This window comes from Trachemys scripta, chromosome 15, assembly GCF_013100865.1.
Source record: "Trachemys scripta elegans isolate TJP31775 chromosome 15, CAS_Tse_1.0, whole genome shotgun sequence".
In the NCBI taxonomy this organism is placed as follows: Eukaryota; Metazoa; Chordata; order Testudines; family Emydidae; genus Trachemys; species Trachemys scripta.
Window position 1 is genome coordinate 6,307,513 of NC_048312.1, and position 27,392 is coordinate 6,334,904.

General features: G+C 38.7%; 1 protein-coding gene across 2 annotated transcripts; it reads left to right on the forward strand.

Annotated features, from left to right (window-relative positions):
• Window positions 1-4,120: 4,120 nt before the first annotated feature.
• On the forward strand, window positions 4,121-27,392 carry ZCCHC8 (zinc finger CCHC-type containing 8). Of its 2 annotated transcripts, none has more exons than XM_034791102.1 (14): window positions 4,121-4,355; window positions 5,887-5,929; window positions 7,376-7,450; window positions 9,246-9,351; window positions 10,784-10,861; window positions 11,221-11,324; window positions 14,483-14,548; window positions 16,920-16,980; window positions 17,452-17,594; window positions 18,537-18,679; window positions 21,198-21,322; window positions 22,426-22,506; window positions 23,632-23,746; window positions 25,848-27,392. In XM_034791102.1, exons 1-14 carry the CDS (start codon window positions 4,166-4,168, stop codon window positions 26,672-26,674), a joined length of 2,157 nt encoding a protein of 718 aa, XP_034646993.1. In that variant the 5' UTR covers window positions 4,121-4,165; the 3' UTR covers window positions 26,675-27,392. The 2 variants fall into 2 exon arrangements, with proteins under 2 accessions (XP_034646993.1, XP_034646992.1); XM_034791101.1 differs by having other exon boundaries at window positions 4,124-4,355; window positions 22,426-22,509.

The window sequence follows — 27,392 nt, forward strand, 5'->3', positions numbered from 1 at the left end:
AAAGAAAGAAAAGAAAATGTATTGGGATTAAATATAGGGGAACAGGAGAAGTGGGTAAATTAAACGTTCCTCCTGTGTTTTCTCTTAAGTGAGCACTCCAATTTAGTCCTTTTCCTAAAATAACTTGAAAAAATGCTACAGGCACAAATCTGTATGCCTTCTCAGAATATCCTGTGTAGATTTGCATGGTTGCAAGTTTCTAGGCAAGTGGAAGAAGTTTTCCATCTCCAACAAATAAGCAAAAGTTGAATTAACATCCTATTATGTCACATTCTTGAAAGTACCCAAAGACCAAAATTCTGGCGTGCTTGGCAATGAAAGGCAAGTGTGCTTTTTTTCATTGTGATAAAAAATTGACTAATATAGGTCTGTCTCATCTTACGCTGGGGTTACGTTCCGCGGTAAAGCGAAAGCGTAAAGCGAAAACTGTATATAGTCAAAATTACATTAAGTGTAATGGTGGGCAGAATCGCCCACACTACAGGAAGAGTATTTAAATTATTTTTCTCTTTTTTTGTTTTGTTTTTGGCCGACCATGTAAAGTTGAATTCGCGCATGTTAAATGCGTGTAAGATGCGAAAGACCTGTAGAGAAATCCGTCACAGAAGACTTACTAATGTTTATTGGTGTCCAGTAGTATGGTGTTGTGATCTTGCGTTTAATTTAAACTCTAATACAGTGATTTTTTTTTTTTTTTAATCTTTTTTTCATTTGTGGGACATAAAAAAAAGTTCAAATGGATGTATGGACCCCTTAGGAAATCTTAAACATAGTCTGCAGATCCTAGGGGTCTACGACCACAGGTTGAAAAACACTGCTCTAATAGATTTGCTGAAACAGAAGAAATGTATTTATCACAGACATATGGAATCATGAAACTTAAGTGTTGAAAATGGAGAAATTGCTATGCATCATCTTTCCACAACTTTCCAAAGTTCCTAAACAGGATTTGCTCAAAGAAATTGCTCAGAATACTGGCCATTTTGACGTCAAGCTGACAAAGAAATAATATGTTCCATTTGTGTGTCAAAGTTGTGAGATAGTAATTTCACTGTTGAAAAAGGTGGAAGTTTATCAAAATAAACTCATATTTTTCCAACCAATTAGCAGGAACAAAGTGAGTATTAGATTAAATGGGTGTAAAAGGGAGAGTTACTTCTCACTTAATTTCTGTTTCCCTGAAGTAAGTGCTCAAGCTATTTCGGAGTAGGAGGAAAGGAGCATTTGAATATAAAGATTTATGCTTGTCAATCCGTAGAAGTTGTAAAAGATTTTCCTATACTGAAGAATGTGCTATTGTCAGTCAGTGACTGACAGGAGAACCTTATTTCCAAGCCAGTTTGGTTCTTCTATCTAGGGCCCTACCAAATTCACAGCTATGAAAAATGTCATGAACCGTGAAATCTGGTATCCCCCCAAGAAATCTGGTCTTTTTTGTGTGCTTTTACCCTATGCTATACAGCTTTCACATGGGAGACCAACGTATCTCAAATTGGGGGTCCTGACCGAAAAGGGAGCTGCAGGAGGGTCATGGTATTGCCACCCTTCTGCGCTGCCTTCAGAGCTGGATGACTGGAGAGCAACAGATGGCCTGCCACCTAGCTCTGAAGCAGCGCCCTGCCAGCAGCAACGCGGAAGTACGGGTGGCAATACCATTACCATACCATACTGCATCACCCTTACTTCTGTGCTGATGCCTTCAGAACTGGGCAGCCAAAGAGTGGTGGTTGCTGACTGAGGGCTCAGCTCTGCAGGCAGCAGCCCAGAAGTAAGGGGACACTACCGTAATGTCATCCTTCCTTCTGTGCTGCTGCTGGCAGCGGTTCTGCCTTCAGAGATGGGCTTCTAGCCAGAGCCACTGCTCTACCGCTGCTCAGCTCTGAAGGCAGCACCGCCAACACCAGTGCAGAAGTAAGGGTAGCAGTACCACAATTCCCCCTCCAATAACCTTGTGACTCCCACAACTCCTTTTTGGGTCAGGACCTCCACAATTACACCAGCATGACATTTCAAATTTAAATAGCTGAAATTGTGAAATTTGTGATTTTAAAAATCCTATGACCATGAAATTGACCAAAATGGACTGTGAATTTGGTAGGGTCCTACTTGTATCCTTTAAGGACAATCTGCCATGCTTGATATAAGCAAAAATGATGAGCTTTGTGGAGTACCTTTCCCCACCCCTGTTAAAACTAGTGATATCTATCTTTTGAAGAAGTAAGTCATAGGCTGAAAACTGAAAGTAACATTTTCAAGAAATCACTGGCCAAAGGGGAGAGAGCTCTGCTGTACCTGCTACCTAGGCATTTAGTAAAAGTATAACCATAGCTTTTTGGTGGTCTGTTCTTAGTTCCTACCTTTCTACCAGGCAGGGCAAGGTAGCTATACAGGTTCTTCTAGCTAGTTTCTGAGCACAGGCTATGGGTAGAGATTTGCAGTTTTATAATGTGTAATAAATAACATCAAACAATGCTACGTACAGGTGCAGTCATCTGAAATATGGGTTTTATTTCTCATACTAGTTGGAAAGTCCTATATTTGCTTCTTTAAGAACCACTGTTAATATTTTGTATTTCTAGAGTGTCCTCAGAAGATCTTGAACAGCTTTTGTGATCCTTTTCACCACAGGAAAGTAAAATTAACAACAGACCCTATGTTCCAATTTTACATGTACAAGAGATGCTAGATCCTTCTATGCATATATGTACATTATTGGGGCCTCATTTTGATGGGCACTGGTCAAAGACACAATAACACAATCCCTGTTTTAAGAGGTTACATTTTGAAAACAAAGAAAAAGCAGAAGACAAGTAAACTGATCAAAGCATGAAATGAGTCTCATTAGTTTCAATGGTGTTATTTTGCAAAATAAAATATGGCCACTGCCCTTCAATTAAACCAGTTGTGGGCAATCTGCGGCTCACGGGCCACATGCAGCCAGTCAGCGTAATTCACTGGGGCTGCCACAATTTGTTTACATTTGCGTGGCTGCGATTTCCCCATTCCTGGCCAATGGGAGCTGCGGGAAGTGGCATGGACCGCAGGGATGTGCCAGCCGCTGCTTCCCGCAGCTCCTATTGGCCGGGAATGGCAAACCGCAGCCACTGGGAGCTGCGGGCAGCCTTGCAAATGTAAACAAACTGGCAGCTTGCCAGTGGATTACCTTGACAGGCTGCATGTGGCCCGTAGGCTGCAGGTTGTCCACTACTGTATTAACCCCCCACATCTATCTATACTGCTTCCTGCCATTTCCTTTAGAGCAGGGTTAGAAGCAGGTTTGGCCAACTTATGTGTCTCATGCTAGAAAAAGAAATTGAAGACAACTCACGCACAGGGGGAAGTTGGAGCTGAGAGCCTTGATTAAATTGTTCCTACATTTGTTATGCCAAAAACACCAGAAGGGTTATTTTTATTTATCATCTGCCAGAGCTGTACACGGTACTTCTCAGAGAAATACGACCGCTCCTTGCCCATAGACCTGCCAGTCTACATGAGGGACGAGACACACAAGTCAGATTATAAAATACAGGATGCAAATTAAGAAAATTGTGTTGCACAGTTTCACAGGTTTGTCACGGCAGTGCAAATTTTAGCATTTCCTTCTCCATGCCCCTCTGGATTTTCCCTTTACTCATGCTTACAGCCAGTTAGCTGTTGCCCAATGCATGGGGTTCCAAGGTTTTATCCAAAAGACAAACACACACATATACACACACACGTCCTGTGGTTCTTGCCTCCAGTCTGGAGGTTGCTGTGAGCTGCACGTCTCAGGGAATCTTCAAATTCAACCCAAATCATCCCCTATGGACTACAAATCCCAGCATACAATGCGCCTCTTGGAACCTACCATGGGGGAGGCTAGAAATCCCAACATGCAACGCTCCTTGCTCTTTACCCCTCCACCCCACACCATGGTCTTCTAATGCTACACTGTAAAGCGTCGTTGGCCTATACGACGCTATGATTAAGTTGTGCTGTTGCATGCTGGGATTTGTAGTCTTTGGAGGCCACCACCACTCTACGGAGACGAGGCCGTTCCTGTTGGAGATCCCGCTTCGCCTCTCTCCCCCTCCCTCCCCGCTTCGCGCGGTGAGTGGCTGAGGTGGCCGTTACCTCTGCCCTTTGCCCCTTGACCGATCTCCGCCGCTTCCTGCCGCAGCCTAAGATGGCGGCTGAGGTGGACTTCGGGGATCGCGAGCTCTTCGAGCAGCTGGACGGTGACGAGGCGGCCGCCCCGACGACGCAGCCGCTTCATATCCGCTTCGAGGAGGATGAGGAGCTGGAGGAGGCCGGGGAGGTGCTGCGGGAGCGGCTGAGGGACTCCGAGGAGATGGTGCGGCAGTTGCGGTCCGAGAATATCCTGACAGGCGGGATCTGGGCCTGGTTTCGGTTCATCCCCGAGCAGGGAACAGCCCCAACCGCGGTCTGCTTTTGCCCCTGATGCTGGTTCCCATCCTGCGCAGCCTCAGTTCCTGCTTCTCCGGGGCCAGGGCTGCTGGGTTGAGGAGTCTCCCTGGCCCATGAGGCACAAAACCCTTCAGCTCCAATACTGTCCCCCAAATAGGGTGACCAGACAGGAAGTGTGAAAAATCCGGACGGAGTGGGGGGTAATAGGCGCCTATATAAGACAGCCCCAAATATCAGGACTGTCCCTATAAAATTGGGACATGTGGTCACCCTACCCCTTCCCTACTGCTGGGGTGGGGGCAGGGGTCTCTCCCTCTCACCTCCCATGAATGCTTCACCGGGGTGGGGAGCTTGCTACTCAGTGATCACTGAGTCTAGTTTGGGTTTTGCGTGTGAGTTCTGCCACCCCAGTCAGGTTGTGGTGATTTTAGTATGGGGCTGTGTCAGCTGGGCAATAACATAAAGTGTGGCTTGATGAGCTGTTTAAAAATCTCCTTTTAAAAAATATAAGTGATCCTAACTCAAATCATCATTGTTTGAAATAAGTCTGGATTCCCAGGGATATTGGATGTTTGAGTAAAGAAAAAAGGTCGCTGACTGGTTTGAAGAATGAGGAGTACTTGTGGCACCTTAGAGACTAACACATTTATTTGGGCATAAGCTTTTGTGGGCTACAACCCACTTCATCAGATGCATGGAGTGGAAAATATAGGAGCAGGTATAAATACATGAAAGGATGGGGGTTGCCTTACCAAGTGTGAGATCAGTCTAATGAGAAGTCAATTAACAGCAGGGTACCAAAGGAGGAAAAATAACTTTTGAAGTGGTAATGAGAGTGGACCCCGATTTTGAGGCTGTCTCAAGCTTTGACCATTTAAAAGATTATTTTTAGTTTGAAGGGATGGATGCAATGCTCTCCTTGTTCTGAGTTACTTTTTAATTTTTTTATTTTTATTTTTTGCATTTTCTAACTTTGTCATCCCAAAAAATGGTAAACCAGTAACTTGAAGAGCAATTATTTTTAGATACATTTAAATGAAATAGTTGTTGTGCAGCCCTTTCATCATATGAGGGTGAGAGATGTGGGTTTGGTCAGTTTTATTTGAGTAATTTTAACTATAGCTTCTGCCATGGGAGTGCTGTGTCATCCAGAGTAGATGCCTATCAAGTAGGGACAAAATACCATCAGTAACAGAACTTTTCTGTAGTGCATATTGTGAGTTACTGTTTGTAAAGAGACAATTTTCCCTCTTTTAACCTGCTTTTCACACTCACTTTGTTCTAGCCCTCTAAATTCATTTTTTTGGTTGGTGAGTTTATGAATGGCTTTATACAGTGTGGTAACCTAAGTGAAAGAGCCTAAAATCCTGTTTGCTGTTCAGTACAACTATTGTAACAACTGATTCTTTCTTAAAGTGGTATACTTTGATTCTAATGATTAATATAGAGGAAACAAGTATTCCTTGACAAATAATTAACATCAAGAACTTAGAAGAAAACTGAAGATTCTGACACGACCAAGGTATGTTAATACTGACTTTCCAAGTTGGAACACTAAGGCAATTGTGTATTGTAGACATAAAATAGACCTATGTTAGGCCAACTTACAGCCACAGCAGCAATTACTGCAGTTTTTCATGTTCACACTACCCTTCTTCTGTCCGTGGTAGACGTCTTCACCAGGAGCACTTACACCAGGGCTGAAAGTAAGTTAAAGGACTTACCGGTACGCCGGAGTCCTGAGCAGGGGTGTGGCCTCAACCGGAAGAGGCGGGGTCTTTAAATCACTCTCGGAGCTACCAGCTGCAGAGGCGGCTGGGAGCCCCGGGGCTCAGAAGCGATTTAAAAGGCCTGGGGCTCTGGCCACCGCTACCGCAGCGGAGTTCCGAGCTCTTTAAATTGTCAACGGAGCCCTGCCGCCGCTACCCTGGGGCTCCGGCAGCCAGGCTAGGGCAGCGACTTAAAGGGCCTGGGGCTCCAAGCACTGCAGGGAGCCCCGGGCCCTTTAAATCGGCACCCTAGGGAAGCTGGTCTAGTCCGGACCGGCTTATTTTCACCTCTGGCTTACACTGACTTAAGAAGGGTGGTGGGGGAGAATGGGGGTTTGAGAGCCCAGGCTCTCAGCTCCCCACAGAGCTCCCAGCTGGAGCCCGGCTGCCACCCAGGGCTCTCCCAGCAGCAGCCAGGCTCCAGCTGGGAGCTCGAACTGAGAGTCCAGCTGGGAACTCTGCAGGGAGCCCACAGCTCAGGCTCTTAGCACTGGGCAGCAAGGTTCCAGCTGTCAGCACTGCTGGGGCTCACAGCTGGAACTCCCCCTCCTGCTCATGGAGCTGTCGGTCAGCCTGACCGCCAACAGGCAATGCAAGTAACGCAGTGTCTATACAGGCACTGCATCGCCTGAACTATGTTGACCTAAGCCTTATGCCTCTAGTCCATGTGGATTTACTATGTCAACATAGCGGGTGAGTTACAGCAGTGGGAGGAATGCTGTAGTGTGTACGCTTACATAGTTAGGTCGATGTAAGCTGCCTTACATTGACTTAACTTTGTAGTGTAGACATGTCCTTAGTAATACAAGATCTAATCAATGAGTATATTTAACATAGATCCTTTCAGAGCACAGGTAGCTTGCCTAATCACCGTCTTATACACGAACACCATGAACATATAAAATTACCTTTTCTAGAAAAGGTTTCAGTTATTGTTTGTCTTTCAAATTATTGAGTGTCTAATATGCCTGAGCACTCTGGACACTATCTTTGTGCATTCAGACTTTAAACCAAGGGAGAACTGTAGCCTAGAATAACAGAATGGGTGAAAAGCAAATGGCATTTGTTTTGGCCAAGCCTACCTGTGTCTCTGCCTTGGGGAAAGTGAGTCCCCTTGACTAGTGGCATTGCTGTGATACATACAGAAAGGGGGAAAAAGTAATTGCACAGTAACTTTACAGTATCATTTTTTCTTCTAGTGGACTTTCAGTGGACAGTTCTAAGTTAGATGGACCTTTGTTACAGATTTTATTTATGAACAACGTTATTTCAAAGTAAGTAACTTCCCCTGCTTATAAAGTGTCAGTCTAATTCCCTTTTAAGATGGCCGTTGTTTGGGATTTGTTAGTGTGCAATCGTGACATGTATTAGCCAATCTATGGCTGTGTTACAACAGCCTAATATAAACCTATTGTACCCTGGTTACTTATTCAGTTATAGCAAAATGTCTTTAATATCCTGATTCCAACTGGTACGTTACTTTCATGTAAGCCTGTTTCTAAATATAATTTTCTCAAACATACATATACTGAGGTATGTGTTAGTTAAATGGACACTGACAACTTGATGTTTTAAATTAAATTTTTTAAAAGGTGTTTGACAGAACATCCTTTAAGTTCTGAAATGGGTGTTTAGTGCTTATATTTAGAAGGGTCTCTTTAGATGGGCACAAGATTGGCAATACAAAATATGCTCAGGCATACCTCTCGTTCCCTTCCTTTTTATGCACACACCTGTCTGCTGCCCTTTTTGTTTTCATTTTCAGCTCTGCTGCTGCTTTACTAATTACCATTTTGTCGGATTGAGGAAAATACGAGTCTAAGTTCCCCAGACCTCTGTGTTTGTGATAAGATGCTCATCTGACCACAATGTAGTGAAACAGACTATATACAAAGTGCTTTCAAATGCACAAAATGAACAAACTGAAAACTTTTTCTCTAACTTTAAGTATAAGGGTTACTTTTAACAGTTGTACGTACATTTTCAGATGGAAATGTCACTTATTTAAAAGTTGTTTGTGTCCCTTTTAAATATAGCTGCTACTGTTTTGCAGTATTATAAATAACAGAACTGTTAGATAAAAGTATAAAGCCATCAGGAGTTTGGTTGTAAATAGGTACTAAAGGCTGAAATTTAGCATGCAGTCTAATATTACTAACTTCTTTGTTACTAGTATTGCAAAATTTTGAATATTCTTTTTAATGTAACTTTTAAAAGGAATATTTTGAGTTGTCACTAACTTATTTCTCATTTAAAACAGTCATTAGACTTTTTCCCCTGTTCATATACATCACCTTAAAAAGAAAACATATTTGAAAGAATCCATGAACTGACGCTTATGGTTTCTCTGTCAATTTTAGAGCAGCCAAATGAGTGGGAAAAGAAGTGTGAAGTATTGTAAAATCAGAAAAAGTTAGAGGAGGGGAATAACTATTGGGTCTATAGTATATTTCTGTTCTTGTGTTTTCCTTGTCCTATATCCTACTTGGAGCCAGTTTGTAGTACTTTATCCAGTTTAGTTTAAGCATTCTAAGCAATGGGGCTTGTACCATTTTCCTTGAGGAACTGGTCTGTGGAATAGTTTCTCAAGTACAAAGTCTTTCCTGATGTTTAGTCAACATTTTACACTACTTAATCAAGTGTCCTTGGTAGTTACTTACATTTTTTTATTGTAAAACCAGATTTTTGTTGTTCTAATCTTGATCTATCTATGTGGTTGGATATGTGGCATCCAGTTCCATTTGCCTAATTTCTTTTCTACTTCTACTTGGTTATTTAATCCAGTTCTGAAATCCACAAAAACTATATTAAGTAACATGGTTGCAGTTTTGAATTTGCTTTAATATATTTGTATGTCTCTTTTCCAATTTATAGATGTGATATGTTGGTTACATCGGGACAGCATGAAAGTTAGATTTACAAGCTGTACCTTAAGATGTACACATCTAACAATAAAAAGTTCAGGAATAAAATTCTTATCAGTGTTCAAAATTTATAATTTCAGTTTCAGGAATCTCTTAAAATATACACATGCAGTCTGTTGTATTCTCTTATTTCTACCTTTTGCAGGCAGTATCATCAAGAAATTGAGGATTTTATTTCTAGTTTAGTTCAAAAATATGAGGAGCAACAGAGAGCTGAACCAGAAAGGACCCACTTCAATGTTAAGCCTCAGGTATATAAGTTCAAAGAATATAGACCTCATCTGGACTACTGTGTGTAATTCTGGTCTCCCATGTTTAAGAAAGATGAATTCAAACTTGAACAGGTGTAGAGAAGGGCTACAAGGATTATCAGAGGAATAGAAACTCTATTTTATGAGACAAGACTCAAAGAGCTTGGCTTGTTAAGCCTATCCAAAAAGAAGGCTGAGGGAATATATGATTGCTCTCTATAAATACATCAGAGGGATAAATACCAGGAACGGGGAGGAGTTATTTAAATTAAGCGCCAATGTGGAAATAAGAACAAATGGAGATAAACTGGCCATCAGCAAGTTTATGCTTGAAATTAGACAAGGATTTCTAACCATCAGAGGAGTGAAGTTCTGGAACAGTCTTCCAAGGGGAGTTGTGGGGTAAAACTTAACTGGCTAAAAATGAACTTGATAAGTGTATGGAGAGTGTGGTATGATGAGACTGTTTACAATAGCACGTAGCTGATCTGCGACTGCTAGCAGCAAATATCTCCAGTGGCTGGTGATGGCAGATTAGATGGGGAAGGCTCTAAGTTACTATAGAGAATTCTTTCCCAGGTGTCTGGCTGGTGGATCTTGCCCACATCTTCAGAGTCTAGCTGATCACCATATATGTCGTTGGGAAAGAATTTGCTCCGGGTCAGATTGGTAGAGATCCTGGGGCTTTTTTGCCTTCCTCTGCAGCACGGGATATGGGTCACTTGCAGGTTTCAACTGGTGTAAATGGTGGATTTTCTGTAACTTGAAGTCTTTAAATCATATTTTGAGGACTTTGGTAACTCAGCCAGAGGTTATGGGTCTATGATAGGAATTGGGTGGATGAGGTTCTGTGGCCTGCAATGTGCAGGAGTTCAGACTAGATGATCGTGATGGACCATTCTGGTTTTAAAGTCTGAGTTTATAGAAACAATGGTTTGGGTTCCCCCCCCCCCATTTTTTTGGTTGCAATATCACACTGCTAGTTTATCTGAATTACAGAAATTTTTTCCCTACTATTTACAAATGGTATATTTTTCTCATGTTTTTGGAAGGAGAATTCTTTCTGTGTCCTGCAGATAGTTCATTAACTATGACTTCCTTTGGCCAGTTAAGTGAAACAAGGCATTTATCTTCACCCTCTCCTCCCAACTCTCCCTTTTCTTCTTGCCGTCCCAGAGGCTGAGCATGTTTCCTCCACAGCATTCCCAGCCCATGACACCAAGGTTCTAGATACTAGAAATCAAAGCCATGTCACCTCTTGGGTTGTATACAGTATTACCACTAGTCTACAAGTCTCATACTTCATATACTAGCATGCGGTTAGTTTGTGTGTACGTGGCAATGAAAAGCTGGAACCAGAAATTATATCATCTGTGTTTTATTTGCAGCAATTAAGGAGTTTTTTGTTTTGTTTTTTGGCTTTTCATATTAGCCATCCAGTATTCTGTTGGAAGAGGACCATAAAGTGACAAGTTCAAATACAATAAAAAAAATTAAGGAAGCTTTCAGTGTAAGTTAAACTTTATATTCTTCACTGGTAGTTCCAAATAGTTCCAAAGTTCTATTCTTTCTTTTAGTCCACAATGTCATTATAAAAAGATATGCAAGGTTTTAGCAATGTAACTGATGGACTTTATTGGAATTCATGATGCTTTAGCTGCATAATACTTGGAAAATTTACTATATGTACATTCAGAAGGCATGGAGGGATGTTTTGGTTATGTTTAAATCCTTAAATAGGAAATAAACTATTTTAACTAATTTTTGTACAACTAATTACATTATTTTGAAATATTAAAATACTGTGCCTTTCTAATATTATCAGTTAATCTGATTGAAATACTGACAATTTTCTGGCTCTTTCAACAGGTTGTAGGAAGTGTTCTATATTTTACCAATTTTTGTCTTGATAAACTGGGACAACCTATATTAAATGAAAATCCACAGCTGACAGAAGGATGGGAAATACCTAAGTATCCTGTTTAGTAAAATGGAGTTCCTTTTTCTGTTTATATAACCAAATAACACAATCGGACATAAAGTTGAGGTTAAAACTTTTTCTGCAATTTTTTTTTTTAAACTTCTAACTATGACAGTCTGCTGGGTCATATCAGTGTTTTCTGACATCAACTGAACTATTATTATTACTATTATTTCAAAGTTTTAAAGTAGTTGGATGATAGATGTCTAATATGGTTGACTTGTTCATTGAAGGAATCATGTTCTGTATGAATGAATGTTTCATTCCCGTAAACATGCTCTGCTGTCAATCCAAGAATTGCTGTTGGGACCACATGTCACAGGATCTGGAATGACAGCTTACTCCAGAAATGTTGGCTATTTGCCAAATAAATAAAGCAATTTATTTAAAGTGGTGAGGAGGGAGAGCTAACAATCCTAAATGTACTCTGTGGTGTTTTGACTAAATTTTAACTACATCTTGAATTTTTTTTGGAGAAAATGAGTCCTATTTAAGCAGAGAATATTTTAGTCCATTTTTCCAGTTGCTCTCTTCAATATTTGAGAGCCAGAACTCAGGTAGAACATCCTTATTTATGTGATAGTTCTTAATTTCAGAAGGACAAACATACAAACAGAAATTGGACACTCTCTCTCAAAACACTTAATACTCTTCTCTTCTGCTTCCCCTTCACTTCCTATCCCGTAAGAAGGCCAAAGTCTGTTTAAAGCTCCACAAAGTATTTCTAGGATCTCTAAATTTTGTTAGGCCTGTAGTAAAGGGGCACATTCACAGTCCAGAAGCCCAAAATGTCTACCCTATTGCTTTACAGTTCTGTACATGATTCAATAATTTAAAGTGTGCCTGCAGTGAGTGAGAAATCCCATCTGTTTAGTGGGCCAACCTGGGTTTGTTGTCTGCCTTTGACTGCATACACATCACATTATTATTTGCTCTTCCTGTCATCTGCTTTCTCGTAAACTATCAGGAAATTGAAATTAGCCCAGCTTCTCTACTATTTAGTACTTTAGAGACTAGGGTTCTGGTCAGTTTAAATATTTTAATGGCTTCCAAGAATGTAGCTACATGAAAGAAAAGGATGATTTGATGTGGCTGACAGTAAGGGAGTGGGGGAAGACTTGCAGGGGGTATGGAGAAATGCAAAGTGGGGTTGGAATAAACCTTTGGGTCTGTCAACCTTGACATTCTCTTTAAATGTATCTGTTGCATTTTTTTTCCAGAGATCTGCTTACATATATAAAGGGTGACATTCACCTTAATTTAGCTTCCAATGGCGAGGCCAAAGGAAGATTCCCTTTAGGATTACCCGATGAAACTTCTGTCTGTTTTGGCAGGTGGCAATATGTACTGAATAAGTCAAGCTTTCAGGTGGGGACTCCTCTGTACAAATATTTCAGTGAATAAGTTTATAGTGGACTACAATTGGAATTGATTTTTGTAACTTGCAACTAGGGCTGTCAAGCGATTAAAAAAAATTAATTGCACTGTTAATAGAATACCATTTATTTAAATATTTTTGGATGTTTTCTACATTTTCAATTATATTGATGTCCGTTACAACACAGAATACAAAGTGTACAGTGCTCACTTTATATTTTTTATTACAGATATTTGCACTGTAAAAAAAAAAAGTTTCTTTCAATTCACTTAATACAAGTACTGTACTGCAATCTCTTTATAATTGAACTTACAAATGTAGAATTATGTACAAAAAATAATCATTCAAAAATAAAACAATGTTAAACTTTAGAACCTACAAGTTCACTCAGTCCTACTTCAGCCAATTGCTCAGACCAACAAGTTTGGTTACAATTTTTAGGAGATAATGCTGCCCACGTCTTGTTTACAGTGTCCCCTGAAAGTGAGAATAGGCGTTCATATGGCACTGTTGTAGCCGATGTCACAAGATATTTATGTTCCAGATGCACTAAAGATTCATATGTCCCTTCACGCTTCAACCAGTCGATAGCGATCCAAAGCAGAGCAGACTGACACATATTCACTTTCATCATCTGAGTCAGATGCCACCAGCAGAAGGTTGATTTTCTTTTTCAGTGGTTTGGGTTCTGTAGTTTCTGCATCAGAGTGTTGCTCTTTTATGACTTCTGAAAGCATGCTCCACACCTCATCCCTCTCAGATTTTGGAAGACACTTCAGATTCTTAAACCTTGGGTCGAGTGCTATAGCTGTCCTTAGAAATCTCACAGTGATACTTTCTTTGCATTTTGTCAAATCTGTTGTGAAAGTGTTCATAAAACGACCATGTGCTGGGTCATCATCCGAGACTGCTGTAACATGAAATATATATGGTAGAATGCAGGTAAAACAGAGCAGGAGACATACAGTTCTCCCCCAAGGAGTTCAGTCACACACTTAATTAATGCGTTATTTTTTTTTAACAAGAATCATCAGCATGGAAGCATGTCCTCTGGCATGGTGGCCGAAGCATGAAGGGGTATATGAATGTTTAGCATATCTGGCATGTAAATACCTTGCAGTGCCAGCCATATGAACGCCTGTTCTCAGTTTCAGGTGACATTGTAAAAAGCAGTCAGCAGTATCTCCTCTAAATGCAAACAAACTTGTTTGTCTTAGCAATTGGCTAAATGAAGTAGGACTGAGTGGACTTCTAGACTCTAAAGTTTTACATTGTTTTCTTTTTGAGTGCAGTTATCTAACACAAAACCCCCTACATTTGTAAATTACACTTTCATGATAAAGAGATTGCACTACAATACTTGAATGAGGTGAATTGAAAAATACTATTTTTGTTTATCATTTTTACAGTGCAAATATTGTAATAAAAATAATATAAAGTGAGCACTGCACACTTTGTAGTCTTTTGTAATAAAATCAGTATATTGAAAATGTAGAAAAACATCCAAAAATACTTAATAAATTTCAATTGATATTCTATTGTTTAACAGTGCGATTAATCGTGATTAATTTTTTTAATCGCAGTTAATTTTTTTGAGTTAATCACGTGAGTTAATTGTGATTAATCGACAGCCCTACTTGAAACTTATTAGTGAGGATGCACTTGTAGCTTAACCCATGCAGACATTCTTCTGTATCAAGTACTATCACTGTCAATTAAAAAAAGATTGAAATTTTGCTTTGTACAGTAGCAGTTCCTTATTGAAATCTAAGATACCAGCAAGTTTTCAGCCAGATTCTCTCTCTGGATGGGCAAGAAATACAAGTAAAAGCAAAAAGGTTTGTATTTATCTTAACTATAAAGTTTTTCAGATTAAAAACTTTAAAATGTGCATTGTGACTATTAAAGGGTCCAGTATGTGGGGGAATAAATTGCTTTTTATAGTCCTAAATTAAGTTAACAATATCGAATTTTGCACTAGAAGAGGTTTTTGGTTTGGTGGTTTGGAATATAGGATGCTCAAAAAGAGGCAGTCAAATTAATGTGTAAGAAAAATCTGTTTCTAAACTAATGGGTTTTGTGCTTTGCTCTCTTTATAGCTAGCATTTTTTTTAATAATTTGCATTGACGTGCTGTCACATAGCTTTTGTTCTATGCAGCTTTTTGTATTTGGTCTGTTTTCTCTACATTTAATAGAAAATTATCTTGGAGTAGTTTGTGTAGCCATTGTGAGGAAAAGTAGAATTACAGCAGAGTGGTAATTTTGGAAATTCCAGATGACCCTAGTCTGCCTAGTTTTTCCAGCATCTGAAATACCTTATTTCAAATGCAAATAGTAGGCACGGAGGCAAGTTCAGTTAAGCTTCCCTATAATCTACTGCATACTCAAGTGAAATACTATGTTTTGAAAGAAAAGCAGATTTGCAACCATGCTTCACTGTGGATACTTCTAGATGGTGGATAAAGTATTCTGAGAGAACAATTTGCATCAAATCTGTTTGAATTATACCTTCTGAGAAAACAAATATGCCTCCCCCTTCTCCTTCAAGTCCGTCATTAAAAATGAACCCCTTTTAAGAGACTTAAAACCTAGGTTATCCTTAGGGTTGCCAATTTTGGTTGGACATGTTCCTGGAGGTTTCATCACATGACATAGTCTTTAATTTGAAGATTAATCTTTAATTCCTGGAGACTCCAGGCAATCCTAGAGGGTTGGCAGCCATGGTTGTCCTCTTTATCCACTCTCCCTTATCCTGTTGGTAAAAGTGACTGCGCGCACACAGGGAATTAACTAATCAAATGCTTAAAGGGACACGAAATTTAAACTTGGCCCAAATATTAAATCTTTTGAAAACCAGCCTTTTAAAAATCAAATATCAATAGAAACACTTCTGTCATTTAAAAAACAAATTCCAAGAACTGTTGTTTTTAGACAGGTTAGTATTATCTTGCAGCATTTCAAACCTAAGCACTGAAACATTAAGAACCTGAAAGTGAATCTGTGACAACAAACAAAATTGAAACTGGCTTCAAATTTCATTTTCCTAGATGAGAGAAATTCAAACCATGAACTGAGCATATTAGCAAGTAAATGAGATTTCTAAAATGTTCTCTAATAATAATAATAATAATAAATAATCCAGAGTGTTTGTATAGCATCTGAAAATAATTGCTTACAGCATATCTATGAAATTGATAGTGTCCTTTTAACTGAATCCTTCAACTTGCATCCCTTTTATAATTCTTCTCTCCCTTCCATCTTTTCCCCCCAACCTTTGTGTTGTCCGCAGGGAGTGTGGAAGCTCCTTGTAAATGGGGGAGCAGAGGGGAGGTACTGAGACCTGGCAGGTGGGGAGCTGGCTCCAGGCTGGGAAGGAGGATCCCAGGGTTCCTACTGGATCCATTCCAGCCCCTCCAGGTCCTGCTCCCCCACTTGATCCCAGGTGTCACCACAGCTTCTCCATCCACTCCAGGTCCTGCTCCCATCCCTTCAGCGGCCTCTCTAGTCCCAGGGAGTCCCATTCCCACCTCCATGCCTCTTCCCCTCCCCCTGACATATACATGAGTTCACAGGGGGGCAGAACCCCCACAATACTTCCTTGCAGGGTTGATAGCCCCCGATAGCCCTGGTTGTCTAGATTGTAACATCCGTGGGGCAGAAACCTGACCTTACCTTGCTAGCTATTTACAAAGCAGCTAGCACACTATTGACATTATACAAATAAGTCTATATAATTTTCGTTAAAAATACTTCAGTCAAAGGAAAGAGAGTTCATTAATAGTCACTATCTTCCTAAGGGGACAAAATCTAATTTCTGTCCGGAAATATTACTTACTTCAAGCTTTATCTTTTCAGTTTGTTTATTTTCTGCATTTGACAGTGCTTTATGTGGCTTTCTCCATAATTAGTTTCTCATGTTTCACCCGACAGTGACAAACATTTTTTTTAAATAGGAAAATGTGTTTTTTTGTGTTTGGTTGGTTTTTTGTTTTGTTTTTGTTTTTTTTAACTACAAACATTGGGAGGAAGATGCATGTTTAGGTATAGTACACAAGTTACTTTACAGTTTTCTTAAAACTGAATCTATTTCAAGTTAGTGTAAATCTCTGCATGTAATAGAATAATAAAGAATAAGTATGCACTTCAAAAGTACATTTTAAAGGGATAAACTTACAATATAAATTTATTTTAGTGCTTTCCTTAAACAGGCCAAAACCTCATTGTTTCAATTGTGGTTCTGAAGAGCATCAAATGAAAGATTGTCCAAAGGTAAATTTTTCCTCGATATCCGAAAGATTGCCTCTGAGTTACCCAAAATGTATTCCTGTGTAACAGGACATTTGTGAGAATCAGAAGAATCATATTGGTCATGATCTTTTATTAAAGATCAATAACTGTATGTATATCTGTCACACTTGTAACTTCAGAGATTTAAATCAGTATTTTAAATGAACCTGTCATAGTATAATAGTTTGATCACTCCTTTTTAAAGAAAAGTCTCTTTACAAGTTTCTAGCTTTCCCTCTGAAGCTGGCAGATTTCTAAAGTATACTGGTTTTGTTTTTATTATAACTTCCATTCAGTGGAACAATGAGCTGGCCTTGGTCTTGTGATGTAAGATGTGTTCCATGCCCTTGACATGTAACTTTCAGGCAGCTTTTAATAACTTGGTTTGAGTTGAGTGAATTGTGTGCTTAAATTGCAAGTTGCATCATGGTGAGTCTCTCAACTGTATTTAAGCCACGGAATGCTACCCGTATAAGTGAGAAAAGAAGAGAGTTCATGGAAGCCTGTGGTGAAGCAAGTAACCAGAACTTTCAGCAACGTTATCATGCAGACGAAGTAGAAGAGAGGTTTGGGAAGTTTAAACCAGGAATAATAAGGTATCTCTCCTCTGTGACTCCCCCCTCTGCACACGTTGATTGGATCACTGTACTTCTCACACACATCAAATAACTTTTCTGCCATTTGTAATGTATAAAAGTTATCACTTACTGTATAATAATTCTCTTGGTAACTATCTCTTCAGTTGTGTTAAAACCCCTTTTGTAAATGTCTTCATGTGTTGATAAATTCCTCACGTTTTCCTTTTCATGCTGAAACTTTCCCCATTAATCCTACCCTGTTCAATGTTTCCCTGATCTAGGCACCCTATAGTGACATGTACTGAGTCCTCAGGTTAGTCTTTTAATGAGGGAGACTACAAATATTTCTATGGTTCCTGTGACCCTTTTTTTTAGGGTCATTTACAGTTCATGCTGGTTTCAGGAAATTTTAAGCTTTTCATTTAAAAAAATATTTTTCCATATAAAATATGGCTATCCCATTTAATGAGAAGACAGCACTTCAGTTTAATCTAGCTTTACAGGAAGGATGTCTTTTCCTATGCAGATTACCTTAAAGGTTGTGAATTTCAACTCACAAATCCCGAAATGAATTGTGGCTCTCATAGTAGAGGCAACTTTCTAAGATATAGATTTAGACATACATCCATTTATTTGTATTGTACAGGGAAGTTAATGTTAGAATGTGAACTTTAGCTTTCTAATTTTCTGATTTTGTCATTTAACTTTGTAATCTTTAACATTAATGTAGTTCTGCATCCAATATAATAATTCAAATAGATATTCTAAGGGAGTAACTGTACAAGGTATACAAATGAAAGAACTTTAATCTTTTTCTCTAGAAGGTGACTGTCTTGCTTTTATAACTAGAGACTTCTGTAACTGAGTAACTTAAGACTTTTAGTTGATTTAAGATTAAAATATATGACAATGATTATAGGAAATTAGTTTTGAGTTTTGGTATTCCTATGTTCCATCTAGTGAAGAACTTCAAGATGCGCTTGGTGTCACAGATAAGAGTCTTCCTCCATTTATATATCGCATGCGCCAGTTGGGTTACCCCCCAGGTTGGCTCAAAGAAGCTGAACTGGAGGATTCAGGACTTGCACTTTATGATGGAAAAGGTAAGTAGTATGCAGCTAGGAAAGCCTACCTGACTGTAGTGGTAACACATTCCTTTCCTACTTAAGAGTTGAGTAGTTTCACTCTTCCTTTAAGTATACAAGTTGGCCAGTTGCTTGACATTGACTGTGGGTTATTATTAAGGCTAAGGTTTTTGTCATGGTTTTTTTAGTAAAAGTCATGGACAGGTCACAAGCAATAAACAAAAACTCAGAGAGGCAGTGACCTATCTGTGACTTTTGCTGCTGTGGCTCCATAGTTTCCCCTGCCACTGTGGTGGCTGGGAGCTGCAGGGTACCCTCTCTCCTCCCTTCGCCCCCCACCATTCCCCCCCAATGAATTTAAAATTAGTCTTTCCTATGTTGAGGCTTCAGGCCACCTTTAAGTCTTGGACTCTTGACTCTTTTGGTTCCCGAAAGAACTGTACCAGTGATAAACTGTCAAGCTAATGTTATAATTATGATCATGCTCATCATTAGAATTCACCCAAAAAAATACCAAAGGAGGTGGTCTTGCTACAAAAAGTTTTCATGTTTTCAGGTAGCTGTTTTTCTTCCTGCATCAGATGTGCTCCTTACAGGAAAGGTTGAGACTGCTGTGAGCCAGATTTTCTCTTAGTTTCTCCAATCATGTTTAAAAATACCAATACTGCTGTGACAGTGAAGCAGCTCTGTTCTTTCTGAAATGACTTAATCACATGGTTGGAAGGATTTTGTCCATTTGATCTCACTATCTTTTAAACCTCTGACTCTAGACCATGGAGTTTGTGGAAAGCTATAGAAGTTTCATATGTGGCCTGGTGTCAGATCTGCTCTTGCTTGATCACACTTTTTTGATTCTCTCACAGTCTGATTAAGTTGCTTTATTTGAGCCTTTTGAAGGAAACAGTGGTATTCCTCAAAGTTCCGTAATTATTTCTATATTGTTTTATGCTTCTTCATTCAGACTTGTCTAGAGCATATATCAAAGCCCAAGTTCTCTTCTGTTTAAAAATCAAAACAGACTTAATTTATTACTGAGTAGTTTGCCAATGTTGTTACATTTTAATGCTGATTATTCTCTATCCCCACAGTTAAGTAGCAATGATACAAGATAATCTCCTGATTTCCTATCACGTGTATTACCTGATTGAGGTATTTAAGATGATGGGGGGGGGGGAAAAATTAATCTTCTTTTCTCTTCAGAGTGACATTCTTTATCAGTTGCTCTTCCAGTTCATTCTCTAAAGAAAATTCAGGTGATCCAGGTGGCGTCAATAAAGCCTGTAACAAGCACAAATTGTTAGCACACATTTCTCCAATCCACAATCCTTATATAGGCTTTGCATACACTTCAGAATTTATTGTAAAACTTTAATTAACCTTAGTCTTGCTTACTTAAATTAAGTTGCATCTCCTAGCACTGCATTTCACACTCCTGTCCTTGGTTAATGGTTCATTAACCACATCCACAAAGAAATTGCTGCCAGAGTCTGATATTTGTTTCGTAGGGCTGTGTTGCTCTGTGCCTAGCTTGGTTAAATTGTCCAATTCTGAATGTGTTAAAAGCAGATGGAGGACATTCCTAGTTTATCAAGTGTTTTAATTGGTTTTAAAACTTCAAACTGTGGTGCTTCTTGATGAAACCTCATGAGAAAATGTCCATTTTGGTAGTTATTTTAATTCAGTGGCTGGCAGCAGGAAAACTATAATTTCTGTATGGATATTCTAAAAATGTTAATATTATTCCTCTTCCCCACTTTCCTTGTTCAACTTTCTTGTTGTGGAAAAACTCCTTTTCCACATAAGGAAACCCAAGACTATAGTGGGGTTGTTAAGTATCTCACTATTACGGTGATACCCCAAAGAGAACAGTATTGGAACATTACCAGGGTCAATTGAACTAGGATAAGCAAAGCTGGTTCTTTACCCTCTTGTGTAGTGTACCACTCTTCTTCCCTCATCTGCCCTAGCTATGCCAATTCCTTGAAGTAATGAAGACTGACTCCCACAGCCAAAAAAAGAGAGCAGTGATTTCCAGACCTGTCTTAGGTCCCTGAGTTTGAAGAACACAAGCTGGTGACACAGAACATAGGATCAAACAACAGATGTAATGTTCTAGAGCCAAATTCTGCAAGGATACCAACAGTAGAGTCAGAATACTGCTCTGTCTTTAGTTGGCACTTCAGTGGAAGCTGAAGTTTATGAAGCCACCTGTTTATGCTCTCTGTATGTGTGTATATATGTCTCCTCAATATATGTTCCATTCTATATGCATCTGAAGAAGTGGGCTGTAGTCCACGAAAGCTTATGCTCTAATAAATCTGTTAGTCTCTAAGGTGCCACAAGTACTCCTGTTCTTTTTTCAGTGGAAGCTGTGCACACATCTAATGAGAGAATTTGCCACTGTATTCCTGCTACACTGGTTGCAAGCCTTTCTCTAAACTGTTTCAACTTTGCAACCTGTTGTCTTTCTGCTGCAACTTTTTCTGTAACTTTCTTCCTCAGTAGCAATATTAACATTTATGATACTTTGTTATAGATGCTACTGGTGGTGAAACAGAAGATGAAAGACCCTATCAACAAAACAAATGTGTCACTTATGATGTCTCTAAGTTAATAAACTATCCGGGCTTTAATATGTCTACTCCAAGTGGGATCTCAGATGTAAGTGTATATGCTACACACAGTTGGTGTGGTATTCTAAAGCAAAACATTATTACCTACTTGTGGATTATTTAAATCTTGATAGTCAACTGCAAATAAGTTAGTTTTCAATTATCCATTATATTTGTGGGGGTAGGGGGGGAATTAAGTATTTAAAAGTTAATTAAGATCTCTGAAGAAACCTGTGCAACAGAGTCCATCTGGACTTTTGCTGATGCTAGTAAACCTCCAGGAGGCTGCTATTAATGTATAATGCTGCTTATTTCCACTATGAGATGGGAGCATATGATACTGTACCTATCTGATATTCAGATTTTTATTTAAATGCCAATATTTTTCAAAACAAAGCTGAATGCACATTATTCATATGAATCTAAATTTTCTAAATGTAAAAAGTGTTCTTGAAATATGAATGTTACCATAACAATGCTGTACCATATAATCTTTATCTTTGCTAAACAAAAACTACATCAAAAGAATGTGTCTCAGGAATTGAGATGCACAAGTTCAGTAATGCATCTTTTAACACTTGGACAAAATGGGGCAGATCAAGAAACCAGTTAAATAGGCACCTGTTGAACCTTGGGGTTGGAAGGTGCCTTAAAGAATTTTCTATTCCTTACACTGTTTTCTGTCTGGTGGTTAGTGGCCTCTTAATATAGCTTTTCCTCAGTTTTCTTTGTTTTGAATGTATTGTCACAGGTTTTAGCATAACTATTACTAATAATTAGGAAGACTTTATTCAAGTTGTAGCTCTTTATGTTCACTTTTCCTCCTGAAGTAAACTTTAATAGCTGCACTACAAACTTTGAATAAGAGGTTTGCGACAAAATGGCTAATAAATCTCATTAAAGTGGTGCTGTAGTTTCTCGCCCAATATAACTCTATGCAGCAGACATCTATATTCACAAGTTGGAATGGAGCTTATCTTTTTGCTAAAAATTCATATTTAGGGTTCTTCCTCCTTCCCAGTTAAATACATTTCTGATCGGAACATTTACTCATTTGTCCATATAATGTGTATTATAGTTGCGTGTGCATTATTAGCCACAGCTTACTGAATGTCGAGCTATATTGATGGATTTTTTTTTTTCCCCCTGTAGGAATGGAGGATATTTGGTTCCATACCCATGCAGCCATCTCAACAGAAGGACGTTTTTGCTAGCTACCTTTCTAATTTTCAGGCGGTGAATATATTTCTGTTATATTTGGATACAAAAAATTGGAAAAAATCTTAGTTTCTGCATTGGTGTTACCAGTTGTCAGTGGTCTCTTGTATACATCTCCAACTTTGGCCGAAGATGGCTAATAGAGGGTATTGGGGTTTGGTGTGAAATCTTGAGGTTTTCATCAGTACAATAGCTAAAAACAGGTAATGAGAATAGAGGGTAGCCCTTTGAATAAACCATTATTTTTGGCCATATCCTTTTAAATCTTTTGGGCCACCTGTTTGATGTCAAAAACCGCCATCTTATAAAACAACTTAGACTCTTTCTCTTTATCTGATCATCTACTAAACCCAGTGCTAAAAGACTAATTCATAGTCTGTAGGAACGGTTAGCTAATTCCATTTGCATATATGCCTACATTTAAATTTTGTGCGGACTATATCTGAATTGCATACTTGTCTAAAAGTCCACTTTAGATTAACACAGTTAATTAAGTCCATAGTTGATTAACACAGGCATGCTTTCAGATATTTCATGGTTGAACAGCTTAGTACTATGTTTGCGGGACATGTGTGGCAACCTTGTTACATAGCTTTCTCTGAGACCTTAATGTAAATGTTCAACTCCAATCTAGTGTTTCTTGCTTCAAGCAAGAAACAGTAGGTTTAATTTCAGGCTTCAGTTTCCTATTTCTTAAGCTGGAAGTACATTACAATTGACAAGACTTTTTATGGGGGTTGAGAGTAAAGCATTGAGTTGTTCTACTGGTAATTAAAGAACAGTTTCTATGAGATTGCTACAAAAGAAATGTCCCGTTCATATGACATGGTGGCTTCATGAGATCTGGGTGGGTAAGCATGGGGAAAAGGAGTGTTATTGAGGCTCTGATAGGGATGCAGACAAAATCCCTTTCTCATTCACCACTGAAAAACTAAACACGATTGCTGTTTTTTCATTCAACTACATTAAACCTCTCAAGTTTCTCTGACACCTGAGTGTTTTGCTTACAAAATGGACCCTATCAAATTGAGATCATTGAGGATTTTAATTAGTATTTTTGTAGCAGGGAATATTGATGCCTTTAATAGTACCTTTATAATACTAATTTGTATTCTATTTTCCTGGCTAACTTTTCCTCAGCCAAGTCCAAAATCTAGCAATAAAAGGTCTGCATATCCATCAAGTTCTCACAATTCAAAGAAGGTAAAAGGAGACAGTTCAGCAGTATCAGTAGCTGACATGGACATGGATTCTGGTATAGTTTTATTTTTTGCAATTATAATTTTATACTTTCAAAATAACTCACTCCTTACTCTGTAGTGAAATGTAGACTTCAATAACAATACGTGGTTGTCAGTATTTCAGTTAGTATTGAATTACTGACACATTATCTAAATATATTACACCTCTACCTCGATATAACGCTGTCCTTGGGAGCCAAAAAATCTTACCGCGTTATATCGAACTTGCTTTGATCCACCGGAGTGCACAGCCCCGCCCCCCCGGAGCACTGTTTTACCGCGTTATATCCGAATTCGTGTTATGTCGCGTTATATCAGGGTAGAGGTGTATGATATTTTAACTGTACTGTTAAAATAGAGAACTAACCGTATTTGTCAAATGTTTGTATTATTTTGGATTACAGTTGGGCTTTCTGTAATTTACGAATATTCTTTGTCAGAGTATTTTACTCTGTGTTGTAACAGTGAGGGCTATAGCTCAGCCGCAGAGAAGTGGACTCTTTAGGTTGCCACTCCCAATCTAGACCAGGTCAGTAGCGACAATTATTATTTGGGTCACAGAATAACCCACAGAAACATGAGTTGATCCCATCTAAATTTTGGTGGACAGGTATTCTCGCTACAGCTGATGCCCTTGTTGGTATTTTCAGAAGAGACCAACTGTCAAGTAGGCATATAAATTGAATTGCCTTTCACCCTTAGAAGTGAGAGAAGACACAAGAATGGTCCAGTGATTTGGGCATTTAGTTTTAGGGCTTGGGAGATCTGGGGTCAAGTCTTTCCTGTACCATAGCTTTCCAGTGTGATCTTGGGCAAGTCACTTCTCTTTTCTGTACCTTAGTTACTCATCTCTAAAATTAGGATTATAATATTCTTGCCTCAGAGGGATGTTGTGATAATAAATACATTAGAGAGAGGTTGTTTGACCCCCATTACTGTAGTCTTAAAAGTATCTAAGGTAGACAGAAGTGGCACAAATTGGGAATGAGGGCCAAGGAACCTTGTACTGCAGCTACCTGCTCTGTGGATAAACTGTTTAGTCTTGCACTTTTCTAAATCCACTTTTTAGAATTAGGGGATTGGAAAGTACACATTTTTAAAATAATGCATTTTACCTGATTATAAGTTAGTTTGAACAAAGAAAATTCCCATAATAGAAACAGGATTAAAAATATATTCTCCAAGCTAACATGTTTTATTGTGTTTAAATCAATATACCATATAAGAAAGCTGTGAGGCAAAATCTAAATTAGTGAAACAATTTGTTTTCCTAGTTCTCCCTAGATTTTTATGGTAGACTTAATCAACTGGGTTTGCCATCCAAGGAATTCTCTAATTTACTATTTACAGATATCATTTTATATTTACTAAAATAATAAATTTGAAGAGCTAATGTGTAAAAACAAGAATACTGTTTATATATCACCAACAGCATGTTTGACCCTGAATAAGCCCCAAAGAGAGTTACCTGATCTGAAGACTTAACAGTTTAAAAGAAGCAAAGATAAAATGTAGTAGAAAATACAGAGGAAGGAGCTAAAATCAATTTTTTTTATTAATTGTTCCATTCTTACAACTTGTGGGCATTGCTACAGGGAGTGAGATTTTTTCAGAGGAATTAGAATGAGGAAAGCTTTAATGGCTGTTAAAAAGACCAGAAAACTTTCTTCTTTAAATATTCTAAAGTCAAATTTGAGAATGATCTTCTATAGCAGTTCTCCCAGCTGCCCTTCTCGATTCCCTCAAACTGAGGAGGGAATTTCCATACACCTTGGATCTAAAATCTTTAAGGTTTGGCTACAAACTTTGTTCATATTTAAGAGCATTTAAAAATGCAGCTTTTAAAGCAGCCATGAGGGTTCCCTCTGGAATCCAAAATGACAGATTCAGTATGGCAAGTTTCAAGGCTACTGAGACATGCAGGATAGGCTTTTCAGCTGATATGGCTGTATTTCTCCATAAGCTGATGCTTGAGTTCAAAAGGCTGAGAACATAAGTTTACTGTCTTTAAGCAAAGAATATATTTTAGACTCGAAATCTGATTAAAAGTAGGGTAAGGTAGGAATTCAAGCCTCAGTACTACTAATGGAGATTTATTTAATCTTCTAATTTTAGATTTGGAAATGCCACACAGTTCTCTAGCTTATGACAGTTTTCAGTTCCAACCTCCACTGCCACCTGGGTCTCCATCGATTGCAACTCCGCCCCCATTGCCACGAGGCACTCCTCCACGTACTCCACCCAACTTCACATCCCCTCTACCTCCAGCGCCTACTGCCTCTCTTCGCAGGAATACTCCAGCATCAACTCCTTCCAGTGATGCTGCTCAGCCAAGAGTGGGGGATTCAGCCATGGATGAAGATACTTTGACCCTAGAAGAGCTTGAGGAGCAGCAGCGATTGATTTGGGCTGCACTTGAGCAGGCAGACAGTACAAACAGTGACTCTGATATACCTGCTGATACACCTTTAACTGGAAACTCTGTTACATCATCACCATCTAGGAATGAACTGGACATTATTCCAGAAGGAAGAACCTCTGAGAAGCTGGTTGCAATGGAAATAGGGATTTCAGACACTAGTATGCAAATATCCAGAACCGAACATTCTAAAAGTGACTCTAATTCAGGGGATAGATTGCTTGACCTAAAGGAAGGTGACACTGATCATGTGGATTCTGAAGGCATGCTGGAGAACAGCACTACAGGCTCAAAATGTGAGGTTAACAATGGAGGAAATGAAGGTATTACTCATGTGGTCACCAGTGCTGAATCATCTACAAAAAATTCAAATCCTGTTCCTGACATGAGCAAGTTTGCGGCAGGAATAACACCATTTGAGTTTGAAAATATGGCAGAATCAACTGGTGTTTATCTTCGAATACGAAGTGTATTAAAGAATTCCCCAAGAAACCAGCAAAAAAACAAAAAGGCTTCAGATTAACTTGTCTTCCTTTAAGGTTTTATGGTGCCCCCAAAAGAAACTTAAAGTATCCACCAAATTGGATAATCTCATGTGCCCTTTTGTGAAAAACTTTTTAGTAGTTAAGAGTGGACTAATATAATTCTTCTGTGTTCTTCCCTAGAGGTTTTTTATTATTATTATTATTTTAAGTTCATGCAGGGCTTCCATTTGACCAGGACCAATGTTAACTGTTCAATACATGAGAACTTGACTAAATCAAAACCTTCCACTAAGGGGTGTAAGGACTATTGATTTATTTGTTCAGCATATTTTACACTCTGATACATGAAACTCTTAAAACAGTGAGGCATCGGTTGCTGTTTAATATTTTGGTTAAGATTTATATTATCGTTAATGGTGAGTTTCAGGTGGAATGGTGGTTTTTATCTGTCCTTTGTACATTAGTCTGCTCTTTCTACATTTTGCTAATTATCCTGTAGATAAGTTTAATATATTACAGTTTTTAAAAATTCCAATATTTTAAAATGTTCCACATGAAAAGTCCTGGCAATCAGATGGGAATAATCAGGGATGACCAGCATTATCCTCAACATTTCGGATATTTTTTATAAATTAATTGTGGGTCAATTTTTAAGCACCACTTCTACCTTTTGTAACATCATTCTTTATGTAAACTTGCTGTACATACCTGTTCATTCTTGTGTACAGAGGTTTAATAAATGAGTTTTCATATAAA